The sequence below is a fragment of the Cyprinodon variegatus genome, unplaced genomic scaffold (genome assembly GCF_000732505.1).
Source record: "Cyprinodon variegatus isolate N-32 unplaced genomic scaffold, C_variegatus-1.0 Scaffold364, whole genome shotgun sequence".
NCBI lineage: Eukaryota > Metazoa > Chordata > Actinopteri > Cyprinodontiformes > Cyprinodontidae > Cyprinodon > Cyprinodon variegatus.
In genome coordinates, this window is record NW_015150817.1 from 55,961 (window position 1) to 77,190 (window position 21,230).

Genomic DNA, 21,230 nt, shown 5'->3' on the forward strand with positions numbered 1-21,230 from the left:
CTTTTACTTAGTTAAGTTTCCTAAGGATCAGCAGATTGTTATTAATAACCTGCTAATGTCGCTCCCAGCTTTTTCTCTACCAGTTCTACATCTGAGCTGTGATCATGTATAGGTTGTTATTTAAATATTCAGAAAAAAAATGTTGATCGTAGATTTGTGGTCCCCCAAATTATGACCCAAAGCTAAACGTTATTAGGTTCTGTAGTACCATAGTCAGAGGATAAATTTGTGGTAATAACGTGGCTCTGTGTTCTGTATTAGGTGTTTTATAGATTCATGGTTTTAACAGTAGGTTCAGAGGAATTCATTCTGTCTTTTTTTTATTGAGGTGGTGGGGTTTCATGTTGTTTTTGGGCTGGAAATGGGCAGATCTGAAAACCCTGGCAGTGAAGGGTTGGGGGACTTGCTATCTATAACTTTTACAATATAGTAGATCATATAGTAGATAATTTCTTGTTACAGCAGTGGATTTGGAAATTGTATTAATAAAAAAAATTACATTCTAATTTATATTTAAACTAAATAACTGGTTATACTATGTCTACCAGAGGTGTGTTTCCCCACTGCTGGGGCTGTTGCTGTCGTAATAGCATCATCCTCCGGCTCAGAGTCTGATTCTGTGGGATAGAGGGATAGCTCTGGATGGTTCTGACCAGTAAGGTGTGATGCCTCCGTATTCCTCAGGATCCCAATCCTTTCCTGAGCAACATCAATGTTTCCATCTGTCATCATTATAGATGTTAATCAGAGTGCTGCTGTGGAGCTACCAAATGTAGGATATTTGAGTTAAAGATAAGCCTCTTTCATAATAACTCAACCACTTGGTATGTCCTGCTGCGTTATTTTAAAGCAATATTACATGGGATCAATACCGCTTCATCAACTCTTTAAAGTTTTTTGGACATAAAAAAAGGAAAAAAAAAAATCCAGATTTTCTCCTAACGATCTAAGATGTTCTGTGTACCCGGGATATGTTTTTAGTTTTCATCGCAATGTCAGACTGTTCTCATAGCATCCAGTGAAATCTGGCAAATTGTTTTGCAGGTTCTAGACTAAATGAGACGGTCAGCTTCATCCTGATGTCAAATCCTTCACGGTGCTGCATCTGTCTGGATGAGTTCATCAACCCAGCCTCTCTCCCCTGTGGACACTGCTTCTGCCTGGTGTGCATAGGAGATTACTGGAGAATCAAGGAGAGCTTCCAGTGCCCCCTCTGCATGACAGTCTTCCCCAAAATGCCACAACTAAAGACCACACACACACCACAAACTGAAAATGAAACCACACCTCTAAAAGCCGGAGTGGTCCCATGTGATTTCTGTCGACCCAAGCAGCCTGCAGTGCGGTCCTGCTTGGTGTGCCTGGCCTCCTACTGCAATGCTCATCTAGAGCCACATTATCACAGGGAGGATCTTGGACGCCATCTGCTGGTCAGTGTGTCAAAAAACCTAGAGGATTCTCTCTGCAGGTTGCATGGGAGGAAGTTGGAAAGGTTCTGCAGGAGTGACAGAACATTAATTTGCACCATGTGCAACAAGACAGAACACAGGGGTCACCACACCGTTTCTATCAGCAAGGAAGCCTCAAAAAGCAAGGTAAAGTCTGATGAAGGGAACAAAATCTAATTCTATTTGAGATATGTCTCGGGAAAAAAGCTGTTTTTGCAACCTTTGTGATTCAGTAGTTGTTAAAAAGTCTCCACTTTACAAGCAGAAGTGGAGGGAAGGATGGAAAAAACCCTAATTTAAATACTTTTAATAAATCAATCAAATCAATAAATAAATTGTATATTACTGTTTGTGAAGAGAAATCGTGACCGTAAAATGGGCTGATCAATGCTTACAAGAAATAGTCAGTATAAACTGGACTAAATTTTAATTGGTTCCTTATAATAAATTTATATGAATTCGATCACTCTCAACATATGTATCTATATTTATACACAGAGAGGTAAATAAGTATTTGAATACCTTGCTATTTTGCAAGTTCTCCCACTTAGAAATCATGTAAGGGTCTGAAATTGTCATCGTAGCTGCATGTCCACTGGGAGAGACATAATCTAAAAAAAATATCCAGAAATCACAATATATGATTTTTTTTAAACTATTTATTTGCATGATACAGCTTAAAATAAGTATTTTAACACATGAGAAAATTTATGTTAATATTTGGTACAGTAGCCTTTGTTTGCAATTACAGAGGTCAAAGGTTTCCTTTAGTTTTTCACTAGGTTTGCACACACTGCAGTAGGGATTTTGGCCCACCCTTCCACACAGATCTACTCTAGATCAGTCAGGTTTTGGGGCTGTCACTGAGAAACATGGAGTTTGAGCTCCTTCCTATGATTCTCTATTGGGTTTGGTTTTGGAGACTGGCTGGGCCACTCAAGAACCTTTATATGCTTCTTAAAGTGCCTCTCCTTGGTTATCCTGGCTGTTTGCTTTGGGTCATTGTCGTGTTGGAAAACCCAGCCTCGACCCATCTTAAATGCTCTAACTGAGAGAAGGAGGTTGTTCCCCAAAATTTCAGAGAATGGCCCCAGTCATCCTCTCCTTTATACAGTGCATTCGCTCTGTCCCATGTGCAGAAAAACACCACCAAAGCATGATGCCACCACCCCCATGCTTCATATTGGGGATGGTGTTTTTGGCATGGTACTCATCATTCTTCTTCCTCCAAACACGGATAGTGGAAATATGACCAAAAAGGTATATTTTGGTCTCATGTGACCACATCACTTTCTCCCTTGAGTCCTCTGGATCATCCAAATGGTCATTGGCAAATTTAAGATGGGCATTGACATGTTCTGGTTTAAGCAAGGGAACCTTCCATGCAATGCATGAGTTTAAGCCATGACATCTTACCAACGGTAACCTTTGAAACGGTGGTCCCAGCTCTTTTTCAGGTCATAGACCAGCTCCTGCCATGTAGGTAAGTTGTCTAACCGTAGTTCTGGGCTGATTTCTAACCTTCCTTGGGATCATTGAGACCCCACGAAATAAGACCTTGCATGAAGCCCCAGTCTTGACAGTCATGTTTAGCTTCTTCCATTTTCTAATGATTGCACCAACACTGGACTTTTTTCACCAAGCTGCTTGGCAAATACCCCATAGCCCTTTCCAGCTTTGTGGAGGTGTACAATTGTCTCTAGTGTCTTTGGACAGCTCTTTGGTCTCTGCCATGTTAGTAGTTGGATTGTTATTGATTGAATGGGGTCAACAGGTGTCTTTATGCCGCTAACAACCTCAAACAGGTGCATCCAAGTTAGAATAATAAATGGAGTGAAGATGGAGTGAAGACATTGGAGTGAAGACATTTTGAAGGCAGACTAACAGGGTCAGAATTCTAGCTGATAGACAGGTGTTCGAATAATTATTTGCAGCTGTATTCTACAAATAAATAGTTAAATCATATATTGTGATTTCTGGATTCTTTGTCTCTCACAATGGACATGCACCTACGATGACAATTTCAGACCCCTCCATCATTTCTAAGTGGGATAACTTGCAAAATAGCATGTTCCAATACTTATGTTCCTCACTTTATATGCTGAACACAGCACAGGGTGTTGACATACTTATTTTCTTCACTATATATATGTATAAGTTTCTTTTTTTTTTTCACAGATTAAACTAAAACGTAAACAGATTCAACTTCAGCAAGACATTCAGGACAAGCTGAGTGTGACTGAAGAAATGAAGCTAACTGCAGACCTCCATGAAGAACCTGCAGAGCTTTGGGCACGAAGTAAGAAGCTCATCAAACAGCTGGAAGAAGAGATCAGCAAGTTAACAGAGAGAAACGCTGAGCTGGAGCAGCTCTCAAAGACAGAAGACAACCTGCACTTTCTGCAGGTCTGACATGTTTCTACAAGCCAACAGAACAGGTGTCAATGTTGAAAAAAAACATTTCATTAAATTGGTCTTTTTATCTTTCCTCCACAGCGATTCTTACACTTGTGTTCGTGATTGGAACCACAAGATGATGGCAATGATGAAGATTCGAGCCCAACACCTCTGAACTGAAAATTCTTGTTATATTTGCAACTGACATATTTTGACTATATTTTTAATAAAAATACAATGCTGTGAAGTAAAAATGAAAATGTAATTATTGTTTTTGTATGAGAGGCCCCAGAAGACATGAAAGAAGAACTTTGATTTTCTTTCAAGGTTGCTCATTTGCTGTAAGAAATGATTAATATTTTTCTCATCTGTTATTTTTTTACTTTATACAATTTTGTTTTTCTTTATTATTATGTTACCTTACAGCTTTTAACGCATAACATATTTTGAAATTATTGATCATTATTACACCTCTGATTTTGATACTCATAGTAGCCCATAAAGGTCCACCTGGTAGTGGCGTGATTTTTAATTTTTTTTTTGTAAATACAATTTTCTGTCTAAGTCATGCCATTGAGTGGCAGGTTGCTGGGTTTTTAGTTCTCTGTGAATTAATTAGTACATTTTCCAGACCGTATATAATTCTTTCCGTCACACAGGGTTATATTGAGCAATACTACTGACTAAACATGAACCACATTTGCGTAGTCTAGGCAACACGCCCAGTACCAAGTAAAAAAAGAGAGATTGCTCCACTGAGTGTCAGCCTTCCTCTCCAAATGAAGGCGGTGCCTGATTAAACTGTGGATCTGAAATGAAACTTAAACAGGAGTCGGAAAAACAGCATCATTCACCAGGTGGAATTTGAGGAAATAGGACGTAGAGCGATAATGGCAACAGATGAGCAACTTGGAGGTACAATTCTGCTCAGATCTTGATGTTTTTTGTTTTTAATTTCTTGTGTTTCATTTTAAATGATCGTGGTTCAGTGTCAGTGTGTATTATTTGAATGGGAGCATTTAAAATAGGTTTATAGCCTTGGTTATGGCAAAATGTAGGAGATTTATTGTATCTTTAATTCCATTCTTTTTTTAATCTTTTTTTAATGCCTGTTCTTCATACATTCAATGTTGGCAGATAAGAGAATAAATTTTGTTTATGGATAAACATATAATGACACTACCTGGAAAATGTTTGCAAAGAGTTTCAAAATAACTTTGATGTAGATGGTAGAGACACATTCAGCAGGTTTAACAAGCACATTCAGACAGCAATCATTAGGAAACAAGGGGATAGGTACACTGATAATAAATGACGAAACCGTTTTGGGCATTTAATGAATTATATTTAGTCACTTTAGCATAATTCTTTTAATGTCCTACCCTGCTAACATTAAAAATGTGTTAGAGTAAAGTAACTTAATATCATTAAGTAGATTATTATTCATTTTTTTTTTAGTACCTTGTCTAGGGACTCACCAAAACTCGGGAAGACGCAGAAACTCAAAACAATGTTTTCACAATGACAACAACTAATTAATCCTCTGAGCCATACTAGTCCCCCCTAGAAAACAAACAACACAGCAAAGAAAAAAAATCTTTATTTGGGTTTCAATTCTTTTGTTTATTGTACTGCAACCTACCATCGGAAAAATATTAATAAAAAAAAATTATTAGTACGCTTGTTAAGTGATTTATTAATTCAAACAATGATTCGAGGAAAATAGCTGCAGCTTATTCTCTAACCTCTATAATGTGGTTTACACAACTTGTTAAGGTTCAAACTGGCTGTCAGAATGAAATGAAACCCTGTGGTTTTGTCGTACAGTGTGAGTTCACAGCTCACTATGCATGTTCAGCCCAACGCTCTGATTCGATCTACCTGCTCACACTGCACGTCTAAAAACCACGTTGGACTCAGCTCTGCTGTGAGATGGCCCTACTCAGACTCGTCTATCCAGATGCAAAACCAGTAGAAGAGGAATATGAAGCTCACTAGAGTGAAACGCGCTGCCTTGGCAATCTGTAATTTTGTGAGCTGAAAGCCCTGAAAGGGAAAGGCGATGACATATTTGGACAAAGACATGGCTGAGCAAACATGGCTACTACGGTCTGTCAATTTTACAGATAGAACTCCATTACACTCGCACCCCTGCAAAGATTCAGTGTTTTCGTGTGAGAGGAAGAATAAGTAGAATCCTTGTTTGCCCACTGAGCGATATGCCCATGATGGCCGACTGAAAATCCGACCTCATGATTCCTGATTGGGAGGTGGTCGTGAGAGGCTGATCGCCCCTAGTTACCCCCTGTCCACTACACGACGCATGATCAGGCTGAACGTCGGGCCGATCGAAAAATTCTCACACGAGTGGAAGAGACATGCTCGAAAAGGGCAAAAAAATCATACGGTAAACCCGACATTAGGTGTGTGAAGGCAAAGCAACAGCGAAATGCAGGACAGTTGGTTCTGAGGATGAGGATTGAAGCCCCCTGGTTTACAAGATTGCATTCTATGTTTATTTTTCTAATACATTGTTTTTTGTATTTTGGCAGACATGACCTCCATGGCCAAAGCAGCCAATGAGGACTGCTATCTGGAAAAACATCTCAACTGCCCCATCTGCATGCAAACATTTACTGATCCAGTGACCACATCTTGTGGCCACTCCTTTTGTAAGACATGCTTAGAACTAAGTATCTCCTCTAATCAGGTTGATAGGACATGTCCTCTTTGCAAAACGTACCTAAGGGAAGCCCCAATGGTTAATACTATCCTGAGAGACATTGTCCAAGAAGTACAAGACTTATTGAGTAATAGGTGTACGGGGGCTTCTGGAGAAGTGCCCTGCGATGTCTGCATAGAGCCGAAGAACAAGGCTGCAAAGTCCTGCCTTATATGTCTGACCTCATACTGTTCAACACACTTGAAGAATCATGCTTTAGCTGATCGGCTGAGGGGCCACACACTGGTGGAACCAGTGGAGAACTTAGACACAAGGTCCTGCCTGGCACATGGATACCCACTTGAGCTTTATAGCAGGAAACAGCAAAAGTGCATTTGCGCTCGATGTTTGGATGAACCTCTGGAGGAAGTTGTGTCCGCTGAAGAGGAATGTAAAAAAAAAAAGGTGCTATAAACTTCCAGTGTGTTAAAGATATAAGTAGTTGTTTGTGCCAAGATTTCTCCACTTACAGTAGTTGGGTGAATACAAATTGTGGGGGTAAATTTTTAATTCAAACAAATATATTTGATATAATGCAAATATATTGACAACTATTTTTGTTAATATTTGCTCTTTGCTTTCTACAGGATCAAATAGGAAACACCAAGACAGAGTTACAACATAGGATTATGACAAGAAGAACAAAGATTGAAGAGATCAATGAAGCTTTTAAGAGTTGTAAGGTACATTATAGAAAAATATGCCATTGGGTAACCAGTCTGTTATTGTGTAAGGTTACAGGATTGGAACCAGTAGGAAAAATATCCCATGGGCCAAAATGTCTGACACCTCCTGAGCTATTCTTGATTTTAATTCCTAATGAACTTTCAACCTGCTTTGTCAATATATGGTTTTGAGATACTCTGTGTTTCACATTTGTCTATCACTTCATCTTTTACCACTTGTCTGTTTGGGTCAAGGGGGACGGGTGCCATTATCTAGCAGTCTTCAGTGTTTAGATAGTATTCTGTCAGAATACTATCTCTTGTAAGATTGACCATTGTTTGTATAGATGAGGTGTATCCATTATGTTACTTTGACAATGCTGATTGACGCAGTTCTAAAACAACACTTAGAAGTCATCTTAATACATAGAGTGGAAATTCCGTAACAGTTTGGCCTGCCTGTAGTCCAGAACACAGCTCTATTGCACACCTAATGCTTGGTTGCGCTGTTTGTTTTGAAAGCTGAACACTCTTTTTGTGGAATACCACCCCACTTTTGTGGGGTGGTATTCCACAAAAGTGTGTCACCAAGCAGGTGACTAGCATGAGGGGCAATTGCCATGCTGTTGAGGTTGTTCATGGTTTTCCTACTCACTACTATTAGATAAATGTTAAATTTCCAGTATGTTTTGTTTATTTAAACCCTCAGCAATCAAATCCAATCAGTAAATCACCAATGGCATTAATAGAGAGAATTTTGCAAGTTATTTGTGGGGACGACCAAACTCAGCTGCTGAGTCCACTGATGCACTTGTGTGTTGTTCTTAAAACAAAGGTTTACAAAGGTAAAGGGTTTAAAACAAACCTTTTTTTTTCCCTAATTCTCTTCAGGGGCAGATTGAGAAAGAGTGGTGGGATATCAACAGTCTGTTTACAGCTGTGCTCGCTGTTGTGGAGGCAGCCAAAGCAAAAGCCCTGAGCCCACTTGAAGATAAGTTGCAGTTATTAAAAAAAGAGTCAAATGACATGAAATACGATTTGGAGGATGAAATCAAAAGACTCGAGACAACAATTCTAAAACTAGAGGAAATATCTGCACTCGAAGATCACATCCTTTTCTTACAGGTCAGATGTGACTCTATTTTCTTTTAAAGCTGACAATAGTTTTAAAATTCCTTATCCAAAAAGTTATCTTTTTGGTTGTTTTAAAAAGTCTGTTAGTTTATCCAGTTGTCTTTTTTTCCCTTTTTTTCAGAGGTACCCATCTCTCATAGTGCAGGACGACATGAAAAACTGGACGCATGTTAACCTTAACACATCACTGTCTTTTGGTTCTATGAGGGAAACAATAGCAATGATTGAAGATATTCAGATGGAGTTGGAAAAGATGGCCACCATTGGTAAGATTTGACTTCATGGTGCTAATAATGATAAGGAAAAGTTGACATCATTGATCAAAAACTAATTTTCTCCTCACAGAACTTATGAGGTTCCCAAAGTATACAGGTATTTGACAAAATTTATTTAGCCTTCCATCATAAATCTTAAAAAAACAAAACAAATAAAACTGTATTTACTTCTGTAACTAATTTTATACCCAACTTATGGTTTACAGTGGACGTGAAGCTGGACCCAGACACTGCACACCGGCGCCTTGTTCTTTCTAGTGATGGGAGCAAAATGAAAGATAGTGGAGAAAACCAAATGGTGGCTGATTCTCTGAAGAGATTTGATGTAGTTGGTAGCGTCCTGGGACACAACAGCTTGACGACTGGGAGGTCTTACTGGGAAGTGGAGGTCAGCAATAAAACCGGATGGGATCTAGGTGTAGTCAGAGGCAGTGCTAATCGTAGGGGAAGACCAAATTTAAGCCCGGAAAATGGGTACTGGGTTCTTGTACATTTTGAAGAGTGTGATGTACCTCAACCATATGCAGATTATGCAGCCATGACCAGCCCACCAATTTCTCTGTCCCTTAAAGACAAACCGAAAAAGGTCGGGGTGTTTTTGGACTATGAAGAGGGCCTCCTGTCCTTCTACGATGTGACAAACAAGTCTCATATTTACACATTCTCCAAGTGCTCATTCAGTGACGAGATTTACCCATATTTCAGTTTACATATGAAATATGAGATCAACTATGAACCCATGATTATTTCAAAAGTAAAAATCTAGATTGGCTCAAATTCTAGTTTTTCTTTCTAGAAACTAAAGCTTTAGGGGGAAAAGTTGTAGGTGGCTGGTTTAGAATTCAACTTCACATTGTTCATTAAAATTAATGAAAATGTATATGGAAATGGGCACATGTGTGCTGCATTCTAGGTTCAAAGATCAAGGTGTCCTTATTACTGACTAGAGTCTATTCATATTAAAGTAGTGTAGGAAAGCACTTTTAAATGCAACCAACTTTTTAGAACCATGTTTTATCACTTTTAAGGTTAAGGCAAAATGAATCGAAGTTAAGAAGAATGTGTATCTGATGTTTATAGTTTGATGTTAATGTTTTTTTTTTTTCTTAAGTTTTACCTTAACTTAGATTAAACTTATTGGTTGCACTCCTTTAAAAATACATAAATGTGATTATCAAGCTCTAAATTGTTAAGGTTAGGCTAGTCTCACACTCATTTTATCAATTTTATGAAAACTCTTGGATTAACTTTGGTGCTAAGGGTACTTTCTCTCCTTTAAAACAAAACTGCAAAAGTTTCTAATGATTTCACCAGGTACTGTGTAACTATTCCTAAACATACATTACACCATCGTCAAGAGACTATTATTGTTTATATTTTGTGATGATGTGATTCAATGCTGGACCCTGAAACAGACCGCTGAGTGATTACAACTGATGGTTTCGGCACAGTCTATCTAAACCTTGGAGGGATGTGAACCCATTTCAAAATGTTAAAAGCATTCAACCAGTACAAATGTCTGTGATTTTACTTCTGTCTTCCTTATTGTCTTTTAGCACAGAAATAAAACTGAAGCTTACAAACAATATGAATTTGACTGTATGATCTGGTTGAATTATCTCTGTAAACTGCCTCAAGATGACGTGTTGTGAATAGGTTCAATATAAATAAAATGAATTGGATTAAATTGTTTTTGTCTTCCAGGTTGTCTTTTGGCACAGAACTGAAAACTGACATAAATAGTATAAACTCTGAATTTTCCAGTAAAACAGGCTTCACAGTAAGCTGCACAAAGAATATAAACCAAAAACGTCCTTCTACTTCCAATGAAAAACCCTCTGGGCAAGTGGAGTACTTGATCTGTTGCTAAACATCCAACATGCCCTGTCACATGCAAACAGATAATTTGGTTGCTTAGGTGTGTGCCAGCCGCCCTCTCTGTGCAAGGGAGGTCCCTTGTTTTTTAGTCAGAAATTAAACTTAGCAGAAGGAGGACATCTAAAGGGAAGAGCTTACAGACTCATGAGGTGGAGTAGAGAAAGAAGGACACACTCACCTGTGAGAAGGGAAACCACACTCTAGCTTGAAGGTAAAATTCTTCCCTGTTATAGCCTATTTGAGCATCTGCTTGGTTTTATAACCTTTGGTCTTGATTAAACACTTGCATTCAAAGAAAAGGAATAATGGCAAATAAAGTGGCCTAATATTTATGTTATGTTATTTGCTCGCAACAATAATTCACTCCATATTCATACTTATTTAACTCCTATTAAATACCATGAAAAAAAGTAGAGCAGCAGCCTAGAGATGGACAGTATCTCTGCAAAGTCTGCAGAGATCCAGTCAGGTTGTACGAAGAAAAAAATCTCTAAGATAACTAGTAGGAGGACTATTTGAATATGGGATTTAGGGAAAAAGGTCAAAAGGAAGGCCAGATTGGAATGTAGCCGTCCCTGCAGTTTACATCAATGTTATAGAAGTATTGTCTTCAAAAACATTAGAACAAAACTTAGACACACCAATTACATCATCATATTGTAGGGATGTCTTTTTCTTCCTTTGAAACAAAGAAGACTGTAAGTGTTGAGTGGAATATATTTTTATTTTTAAGGGGTTATTTTAAAAGGCATTTTCATCTCCAATGTCTCTACAAGCATGCTTGGTGTGAGGTTGCTTCTAGTCAATGATTCGATGCAATCAACTGGTTTTCCTTAGATTAATTAGAAATCTGAACCAATCTGACTGTAGGATCTGGTTGAATTCTTTATGTAAAATGCTTGAGATGGCATGTGTTGTGAATTGGCACTACTTAAATAAACTGAATTGAATTGATAATTGATATTTTGGTTAACAGTTAAATTAGATATTTTCTTTCATCAGACATGGCTGCACCTGCCTAGCAGATGAAAAACACAATCAGTAACAGGAGTTCAGGTGCAGCTGGGGAAGTGGTTTGTGATGTTTGCAATGAGCCGTGGCAGAAGGCTAAGAAGGCCTGCCTTGTGTGTCTCACCTCCTATTGCTCAGGCCACTTGGTAAACCATTCAGCTGAAAGGCTGAAGGGTCACAAGCTGGTGGAACCACTGCAGAACTTAGACGCAAGTGCCTGTCTGATCCACGGACGTTCACTAGAGCTGTACAGCAAGACGCAACAGAAAAGCATCTGTGTTCGATGTTTAGAAGTAAGTCAGGAGGAAATTTTCTCCAGCGAAGAGGCATGGTTTGTCTCCAGCGAAGAGGCATGGCTCGAAAAGAAGGTAGTTTCTACTTCCTGACTCATTCGTTACAAGCTTTTAAACCATGTTGATGTTTGTTAAAGAGTAGTAAGAAGGGGATTTTGAAATAAAAACCAGTTAAAGAAAAAAATATATGTTCAGTGTTGGCCAAAAGAATTGCACATTTTCTTCTCCAGACTCAACTTCAAAACACTAAGAGAGAATTAGAAGAGAGGATTGAAATAAGAAATAAGAAAAAAGACAAAGATGGACGAGATAACCACATCTCTAAAGGAGAGCAAGGTACGTACTGTGTATGGGGGCAGAGAAGCAAACATGTTGATGCTAAACATATTAACCAATCAAAGCAGTCTTTTAACTACCACTACAGGGCTAGTAACTCATAGCAGCCACATCCTCTGAGACTGACCAAAAAAATGATGGAAGGAGTGGCGGCCTAGTGGTTAGGGCATAGAGCTTGGAATCTTGAGTTCGAGCCCCACAGATTGCCACTGTGGCTCTCTGAGCAAGACCCTTGACCCCACACCACTCCCTGGGCGCCACACGATGGCAGCCCACTGCTCCCCAAAGGGATGGGTTAAATGCAGAGATAAATATCTCCAATGTGAGATCAATAAAGTTCAATTATTATAATAATTATTAAAACATTTAAATTAAGGATCAGCTCATTTTCTTCCACAGGCCAAATCTATATGCATTGCCTCTTCTTTAATTTATAAAAGGCTTAAAAACTTCTTACCAACATATTGAATGGTAAAAAAGGATCCAACAATAAAACATTTGTTGGCACTATATGCACATCTTGTGTTTTTATTTGTAGTTTTTTTTTTATCTGTATGGCCCTGGAAATTTGAAAGATTGAGTTTATTTATTCAGCATCTACATTATCTTCAGCTATTTAAGAAGTTTTGACTGTCCAAATCAATGCTTTAGTCTTTCTTCTTGGAGTTTTGTGTGTTGTAAGTGGTCATACTAGCTCTTGTGTAATAAATAAATAAAAGTACCAAATTGTAATTTAATTGTTTTTGTAGAACTGTGGCTACATTCAAGCAGCTGGTCCTTGTAATGACCTAGGGATCAGTAAAAGTGGGAAAGTTCACATCTTCTGTTGGCCTGATTCAATTATCACAAATTCTTGTTTTCCATTATAGTTTCAGTTTCACACTACTGTGCATGGAACATTTTATTTTGTTGTTGTTTGTTTTATTTTAATGGACTTCCTGATATCTGGAAATATGACATTAGTGAAGTTTAGCTTTATGTTCTTCAGCAAATGCTGGCGGGGGAGTTCTGCTTTTATGTAGCCAGCACTTCTCTGCTATCATCGCAGCATCCTTTTTTGTATTTCTTTTGGGTTGTTTGTCACATTTCACACCAAAATATGTTTAATCAGACAAAGAATCCACCTACTTTCTAAGATGGATGAATGATCAATAAAGAGATACATTTTGCCTTAAGTGCCTGAAAAGGTTTAAAGCTTACTAAGTGTGTACCTTTATCTTTATGTCTATTTTTCTGTTTTTCCTGAAGTATCCTTTTGTTCCAGTCCATGATGACATGATGGACTGGACAGACGTGAAACTTGACAGCACTCTGACTTTTGGCTCCATGAGAGAAATCTCAACAACAATGCTTAGAGATATTCAGCAGGAGCTGAAGAAGCTGGACTCCTAAGAGTAAACTTGTGGTACGAGAAATATAAAGAATCTGGCTAACTGATATTTTTTTTTTTTTACAGAACTCAAAAGACTTCAGAAGTTTTCAGGTATAAAGCATGTTTTTCTTCTCCTTCATGGTATTTTCTGACTATTATACATAACAGATGGCTCTTAACCCATTTTAAATTTGACCTATCAGTGGACGTAGAACTAGACGCACAGACAGCACACCAACACCTCATTATTTCCCCTAATGGGAAAGAAGTCAAAGATGGAAGCGAAAACCAGGAAGTAGCTGATTCACCTGAGAGGTTCGATTTCTTTGGCAGTGTTCTCGGACTCAACAGCTTGACTACTGGAAAGTCATACTGGGAGGTGAAGGTCAACAACTATGCAGCCTTGATGGATCCACCTATTCGTCTTACCCTGGAAGAGGAACCAGAGACAGTCGGGGTCTTTGTAGATTATGGGGAAAATCTCTTGTCCTTCTATGACATGACAAACCAGTCTCATATCTACTCCTTCTCTAAGTGCTCATTCAGTGATGAGCTTTACCCATATTTCAGTCAACATATGAAAAAGCAGATCAACTATGAACCCTTGATTATTTCAAAAGTAAAAACTTATTAGATTGTCTCAACTTCAGGTTTTCATTTGTAGGAACTGCAACTTTATCAGTAAAAGTGGTAATTTGCTATTTAACTGGTTTAGAATTCAACTTCAGCACACTTTCATTAAGATTTATGTAAATGTGTATGGAAATGGGCAAATGTGAGCTGCAATCTAGGTTCAAAGATCAAGGTGTACTTATTATTCACTAGAGTTAATTCATAGTAAAGCTTACGGTAAAGCTTAGTGTTCTACACTTGAAAAGTGTATTTGTGAGTTTGTCTTAAAATTTTTTAATTTTGAAATACATAAAGCTAGTGCATATATTGTATAATTTAGGAGCATATAGAGTAATTAGAACCATGTTTTATCACTTAGGGTTATAAACCTATGGTTCAGGCAAAATTAAACTGAGTTCAAAAGAATTTGCTTTGATGTTTATGTTTGTTTTTGTTGTTTTTTGTTTGTTGTTTGTTTTTTTGTTTTTTTACATTTTACCTTTATTAGCCAAAAATGTTTGTTTGCACTACTTTAAAAATACATAAATGTGATAATCAAGCTCTAAATCTTGAAAGTTAGGCTAGTCTAACTCTCACTCAATTTTATGAAATTTCTTGGATTAGGTTTGGTGCTAACAATTCTTTTTCACCTTTCAAAAAGAACTACAAAAGATCATAGGATTTCAACCGGCACTGTGGGATTATTCCTAAATGTACATTAAGCCATTGTCAAGAGACTATTATTGTCTTCACACCAAACTTTTTACTGTGCCAAAGACTGAATGCTAGAGAAGGTGATGATGGTGTGGATCCTGAAATGGACCAAAGAACGATTGCAACTGCTGGTTTTGGCATAGTTTATATGAACCTTGGAGGGATGTAAACCCATCCCAACATACCATCAACAGGAAGAGGGAATGTGATGTAAGGGCAATAATATCATTGGTACATAAAAAGGGTTTTTGTTTAGAAAATGGTTGCTTCTTCCTCAGAGTAGGATATATTTTCTATAATTTTGTCTCTTAGCATTTGGAAGAGTAGTCATTCTTTCACATGCATTTGTTTATTATTGTATATGGATTTTTGATTCATGTATCAAAAGGAGAAATTTAACAGAAAAAAGCTGTAAGTTAATAAAGTTGTTGAAAGTATTCAACCAGTACAAATTTCTGAGATTTTGTTTCTGTCTTCCTGGTTGTCTTTTGGCACAGAACTATAAACCGACACTTATAAACAATATGAACACTGAATTTTCCAGTAAAACAGGCTTCACAGTAAGCTGTACAAAGAACTATAAACCAAAAACGTCCTTTTACTTCCAATGAAAAACCCTCTGGGCAAGTGGAGTACTTGATCTGTTACTAAACATCCAACATGCCCTGTCACATGCAAACAGATAATTTGGTTGCTTAGGTGTGTGCCAGCCGCCCTCTCTGTGTAAGGGAGGTGCCTCTGTGGCCTTTTTTATCAGAAATGAAACTTAGCTGAAGGAGGAAATCCAAAGGGAAGAGCCTGTTGAGAGAGAAGGACACACACACCTGTGAGAAGGGAAACCACACTCTAGCTTGAAGGTAAAATTCTTCCCCGCTATATTTGTTTGTAAATTTGTTTGCTTTTGCTTCTTGCTTGATGGCTGAAAAAGTGAAACATCAACACATGTTACTTCTGATTACACAACCCTCTAAAGTGTATTTTCCATCTGATATACGCGAATCTGCTTGGTTTTATAACCTTTGGTCTTGATTAAACACCCTGTTTAAAGTTGCACTAAAGGTGTTTCACTTTCTGAGCCGTATATCAGAGTTTGACATGTATATTATGCACTACTTTCTTCATCTTGAAAGGAATAATGGCAAATAAAGTAATCTAATACTGTTTTTCCTGAATTTCCTGCTGCAAACATGTTATTACTGTTCTAAAGAAAGACATGCAGTCCTTAAACTGCATATTCATAACAATCTTAAGCTGACAAAAATGTGTTCATTACTCAGCGAATATATGCAAGGGTGTAAAACTTTATTTTCCTTCTCTCACAAACCCAGCGCAGCACATAAAGCACAACAGGATAAATACTTTGTGTCTCTCAGTGGCAAGTAGTAACCTTTGAATCTCATTTGTTTACTCAATGTCCCAGTTTTTCAGGTTACACTCTGCACACACCAAGTCATTTTATGTCGAATGTTAGGTGCAAATCATTATCAAATTATCTAAAACTTGCAGTCTTTAAACTGAGAAATTGAATCACTTTTAATTCGGTTTATGTATGCAGTGGTGTAATAACAGTAATATTATCTTTAGCACTAAGATACAAATATATCAGCCAAATCTTTCCGTAGAAACAGTTAATTCAATAAAACAGACCAACCAAACAGATCAATTCAGAGTCAGGTTCATATGCTACTATTTGATCCAAGCAGTTAAACATTACATTCAAACCAGTTTATCAATCAAATTGTTAAAACTTAACTGCAGATGACAGATATTTATGGCTCATTAAACTTTTTGAAGCAGTTATTACTTGTTATTACTTGTTCTCACAAAGCTAAAAAGTGTGTATTTGTATTCCCTTTTCTCTGACACACCAAATAAAAAACCCAATATAATTGTTTTATAAGTCACATATCTATTAAAAAAAGAGTAACTCTGGTAAATAATTATACCTCAGTGTTAACCAAGCTGTTGATCGATCATTTTTAACTGAAAGCTTTTTTACAAAGTCACTCTCACACATTTACTCACAGGTGTTTGCTTTCAGGTGCTTGTATGATGACCAACTCTTACATAACGAACAATTCATACAGAAATGCATTAATGATTAATAAAAAACATAGGCATACAAATGAATCAGTAAAAAAACATAAATAAAAGTACACATCAATTCAATTATACAATGAGAACAAAAACGTATAAATATGATCTAATAGCTTATATACTTATTCCTCTTCATAATGATTAACTCTTATTTTTATATCATATTTTTTCGCTTTATATATAATTACCTGCTCTTAATATCTGTACATTTCTGTGTACCCTTATTTTTTATCTGTCTTTTTTATAATTTCACATTTCTGTGTTAATTTCTGCCTCATTATGTAAATGAGGAGGGGGCGGTCTTAAGGGAACAGCTTCTGCCTATTGGTTAGTTAGACTGTATAAAGTATGCATGCAACCAGACCAGCCAAAGTCTACAGAGATGGCTTCCTACCATGAGGTTATCAGTTAGCTTAGCTGAGGTATTTAGCTGCTTTATGTGAAAACAGTGATTGAATTCCTGACTTTTTTTCGTTTGGCTACTCTAACAGAACATGTTACAGATAATCAGAACACAAAGTAAGCTACAAAACTCTCTTTATTCAAGGCTCAAGAATAATCTGGCACTATTGGCTGGGAAACCTGGAGCTAAACAGAAAACTGGAACAGGTGGATCTGATGAGGGCAGTTAGACAGGTGAAGGAAATGAGCAATAAAGCCAGCCATCAGCGCCAAAATCATGATAATGCAACCAGTATCTCACATTTTCATGACAGTCTGAACAAGACAGATCCGTTTTTCCAATGCAACCCTGGTCGCTTGGCTATGTGGTCCTAAATCTGATATCAATCTGATCTTTTCAAATCGTCTGAATGGTCAGGTCCCATTCATCCGATGTTTATGCCATTAATACTCACCTGATAAAGGTCCCTATTCTGCATCATGCTATGCAGATGTGTGACAAAAAACAGCAACCATAGCAGACGATAATGTAATAATGTTTTTCTTAAGCTTTATTTTCAACCTTCTTGAAAAAAATGTGTTTTCAATGGCTGAGGATGGGAAAGACTTCAAAGATTGCAAATGCGCTGCAACACTACCATGTATGTTTACTTCTCTAAACACGTAGCAGGTTTGCTTATGACGTGATTGTGTCCTCTACTGCACATGCAGGACATATATTTCTAACGTGAACAACCATGCAAAAGAATCAGATAAAAAAAATGGGGGATTGAGCATTAAGGCCTGCAATTGTAAACATAGCCTAATCGGCTGCATACATTGATGGCTTTAATTGGATGTTACCCTCGATCATCCCTGACAGAAATCACAGCCTTTGCTTCAGGAGTAGCAGTAAATTAGGTCTCCATCTCCTTTCTGACCAGTTAGGGGGGAGAAGGATGTTTAACAGTTGTTAAAGCAGGACTGAAGTATACCATTAACTTCATTGTTTAGTTAGTGAGTTACAAGACAAGATTAAGCTTATTTTCCCCTGTGGTATCATGTATGACAAGGTTTGCCCAAATGAGGATAATCTGAAACTAGCTATACATAAACATTAATGCCAAGTCTTCAACAAGTAAACAACTCTGGGGTCATTTCTAGATGTCTGATTACAATAATAAATGTTTCAATTTGATTCTTGCACATCCCTAGAAGGGCTCTGCTGCAGCGGAGCACTAAAATATTCAATAGTTTGTTGCACAACCACATGCTGAGTCGTACATATAAATAACGCATAATTAAATAATATGTGTAAAACTGATGATATTGAATAAATACAATTTTTGACAATTTACTGTAATTGTGTACTTATATATTCATTGAGATTTTTTTTTTTCCTGTATCTATTTCTGTATTTATTTTTACTTATGTCCCAGTTGGTTGCCACTAAATACAACTTAAATAAATTAGTATAGTTTAGTTTACATTAACAGTGTCATTTAATATGTGTTTTTCTGCTACTGTCTTTCCTTTTCTCTTTTTATTTGTCTCTTTCTGCAAATATCCAGAGTGTTATGTTACGAATTTTGTTCAACAATTGTGGCAATCAAAAAGGAGTTATTTCAAATGAATATTTGTAAAAAAAATAAATAAATAAATAAATAAATAAAATAAAATAAAATGAAATAAAATAAAAAAAAATAAATCCAGGAACTAAAATTTTGAAACAATTCTTAAATGGAAAAAAAGGTTTTGGGAGTAGCTTTTCTAATTGCATTTTTTAAAGTTATTATTTACTTTATTTTGGGGGCCCGCTTTTCACTCTGGAGTGAGGAGCAGAGACACATTTCTATTGGTCTGCATGGATGATAGCAAAATATTTATATCAGTCCTATCAGTCCAAGCGTTTGTATTATTATTAAGGAAAGAGAATGTAACCACTGAAATTAAATTCTAAAAGCATTCTATTAGTTAAACTGAAGCAGAAAAAGCGAAACTTGAAAAAATAATCTGAGAAAAGAAAATGTGAAAACAAAATAAAAAATTAGAATTGAATAAATAAATCTGAGAGAACAGCAGTAACTCTCAAATTCTTTCTTTTGCTTAATTCTTTTTCCTTTCTTTATCACATTTAGTTCAAATTTGAATTTACGAAATTACTGAATGTTCTTTCATTACAAGAATAAAAAATAGAAATTCACTCCATATTGATCCATTTTTATGGCAACCTGAACCTTGAAAGTGTTGAAACATGTCAAAAACATTTTGTTAAGTGAGATATTTTCTTTCAGCAGACATGGCCAACGCATCTGTCCAAACCAGTGACTTCTCCCTGGAGAAGAATCTAACCTGCTCCATCTGCATGGAGATATTCAGTGATCCGGTCACTACGCCTTGCGGTCACTCTTTCTGCAGTAAATGCCTGGAGTGCAGCATCTCTGTACATCATGTTAATGACATGTGTCCTCTTTGTAAGAAACATCTCAGTAAAGCTCCTGATGTTAACATTGTGCTGAGAGACATTGCCCAGCAAATGAAAACCACAATCAGCAACAGGAGCTCGGGTGATGCTGGGGAAGTGGTTTGTGACGTTTGCACTGAGCCGAGGCAGAAGGCTAAGAAGTCCTGCCTTGTGTGTCTCGCCTCCTATTGCTCAGATCACTTGGTAAACCATTCAGCTGAAAGGCTGAAGGGTCACAAGCTGGTGGAACCACTGCAGAACTTAGACGCAAGGGCCTGTCTGATCCATGGACGTTCACTAGAGCTGTACAGCAAGACGCAACAGAAAAGCATCTGTGTTCGATGTTTAGAAGGAAGTCAGGAGGAAGTTGTCTCCAACGAAGAGGCCTGGCTCGAAAAGAAGGTAGTTTCTACTTCCTGACTCATTTGTTACAAGCTTTTAAACCATGTTGATGTTTGTTATACAGTAAAAATAAATGGAGTTTAAAAGGATAAACTGCTTTTAACAAAAAATAAAATAGAAATGTTTAATGTTGGCCAAATGAATGCACTTTTTTCCCCTCCAGACTCAACTTGAAAACACAAAGAGAGCATTAGAAGAGAGGATTGAAATAAGAAAGACAAAGATGGAGGAGATAAATGCAGCTCTAAAGGAGAGCAAGGTACGTACTTTATATAGGAGCAGAGAAGCAAACGTGCTGATGCTGAACATATAACCCAATCAAAGCAGTTTCTTAAATAAAATTACAGGGCTATCAAGTCATAAAAACCACATCCTCTGAGACTGACCAAAAAAATGATGTTTGGTGAAACAAAAACCTTTAAAGGATCAACTCACTTTCTTCAATAGCCTACATCTCAATAAACAGTGATTGCTCTTTTACAATGTATTAAATTTATTAAAAGCTTAAAAGGTGCAAAAATGTTTTAGATGGTTAAAAAAAGGATCCAGAAATAAAAGATATGTTTTTGCCATAACAGTCTTGTGTTTTTTTTATGTAGGTTTTTTTTTATCTGTATGGCCTGGGAATTATTGAACTATTGAGTTTAGTTCTTCTGCATGTACATTATCTCCAGCTGCTTAAGAAGTTTTGACTGTCAGAATCAATGCTTTAGTCTTTCACCTTGGAGTTTTAAGGGCTATAAAGTAGATCTTCTTTTGAAAAATAAATAAAAGTAACAAATTGTAGCTTAACTGCTTTTGTAGAACTGTGGTTACATTCAAGCCGCTGGCCCTTGTAATGATCCCAGGATCAGTAAAAGTGGGAAAGTTCACATCTTCTGTTGGCCTGATTCAATTTTCACAAACTCCTGTTTTCCATTATAGTTTCAGCTCCACACTACTGTGCATGGAAAGTTTTTTGTTTTAATGGACTTCCTGATAGTTTAAAATTTGGCCTACTAAAAAAAGGTAATGGCGTTAGTTACTTTC

The 21,230-nt window shown here is 37.1% G+C and overlaps 4 protein-coding genes across 5 annotated transcripts in view; all 4 read left to right on the top strand.

Moving 5' to 3' along the window:
* The first annotated feature begins 1,065 nt into the window (after positions 1-1,065).
* LOC107092062 (tripartite motif-containing protein 47-like) lies at positions 1,066-4,133 on the top strand. Its single transcript, XM_015386342.1, has 3 exons — positions 1,066-1,595; positions 3,627-3,854; positions 3,945-4,133. Exons 1-3 carry the CDS (start codon positions 1,080-1,082, stop codon positions 3,966-3,968), a joined length of 768 nt encoding a protein of 255 aa, XP_015241828.1. The 5' UTR covers positions 1,066-1,079; the 3' UTR covers positions 3,969-4,133.
* A 583-nt stretch (positions 4,134-4,716) lies between these two features.
* LOC107092059 (E3 ubiquitin-protein ligase TRIM38-like) lies at positions 4,717-10,259 on the top strand. Its single transcript, XM_015386341.1, has 7 exons — positions 4,717-4,760; positions 6,398-6,972; positions 7,155-7,250; positions 8,124-8,357; positions 8,488-8,632; positions 8,712-8,738; positions 8,848-10,259. The coding sequence occupies exons 1-7, from the start codon at positions 4,736-4,738 to the stop codon at positions 9,405-9,407; spliced, it is 1,662 nt and encodes a 553-aa protein (XP_015241827.1). The 5' UTR covers positions 4,717-4,735; the 3' UTR covers positions 9,408-10,259.
* Positions 10,260-13,608: 3,349 nt separating this feature from the next.
* Positions 13,609-14,165, top strand: LOC107092038 (erythroid membrane-associated protein-like; the record flags this gene model as incomplete). The annotated part of the gene is made up of 2 exons (XM_015386313.1): positions 13,609-13,642; positions 13,735-14,165. Coding segments are annotated over 2 exons (465 nt in total), but the record flags the coding sequence as incomplete, so codon positions are not given.
* A 1,468-nt stretch (positions 14,166-15,633) lies between these two features.
* The window catches only part of LOC107092035 (E3 ubiquitin-protein ligase TRIM39-like), a 7,915-nt gene continuing 2,318 nt past the window's right edge, over positions 15,634-21,230 (top strand). Inside the window, exons 1-3 of one of the 2 annotated variants that reach the window (XM_015386310.1) lie at positions 15,634-15,714; positions 19,633-20,201; positions 20,365-20,460. In XM_015386310.1, the coding sequence (XP_015241796.1) occupies positions 19,635-20,201; positions 20,365-20,460 (663 nt within the window). In that variant the 5' untranslated portion in view covers positions 15,634-15,714; positions 19,633-19,634. Of the gene's footprint in view, positions 15,715-19,629; positions 20,202-20,364; positions 20,461-21,230 lie in introns of both variants that reach the window. The other variant, XM_015386311.1, reaches the window with a different exon arrangement.

Excerpts from the sequence above, each read along its gene's own strand:
- LOC107092062 (XM_015386342.1), top strand. The coding sequence starts at position 1,080 with ATGTCAAATCCTTCACGGTGCTGCATCTGTCTGGATGAGTTCATCAAC. Across the intron at positions 1,596-3,626 it reads AGGAAGCCTCAAAAAGCAAG|ATTAAACTAAAACGTAAACA; the intron begins GTAAAGTCTGAT and ends TTTTTTTCACAG. Across the intron at positions 3,855-3,944 it reads ACAACCTGCACTTTCTGCAG|CGATTCTTACACTTGTGTTC; the intron begins GTCTGACATGTT and ends TTTCCTCCACAG.
- LOC107092059 (XM_015386341.1), top strand. The coding sequence starts at position 4,736 with ATGGCAACAGATGAGCAACTTGGAG. Across the intron at positions 6,973-7,154 it reads AGGAATGTAAAAAAAAAAAG|GATCAAATAGGAAACACCAA; the intron begins GTGCTATAAACT and ends TGCTTTCTACAG. Across the intron at positions 7,251-8,123 it reads AAGCTTTTAAGAGTTGTAAG|GGGCAGATTGAGAAAGAGTG; the intron begins GTACATTATAGA and ends AATTCTCTTCAG.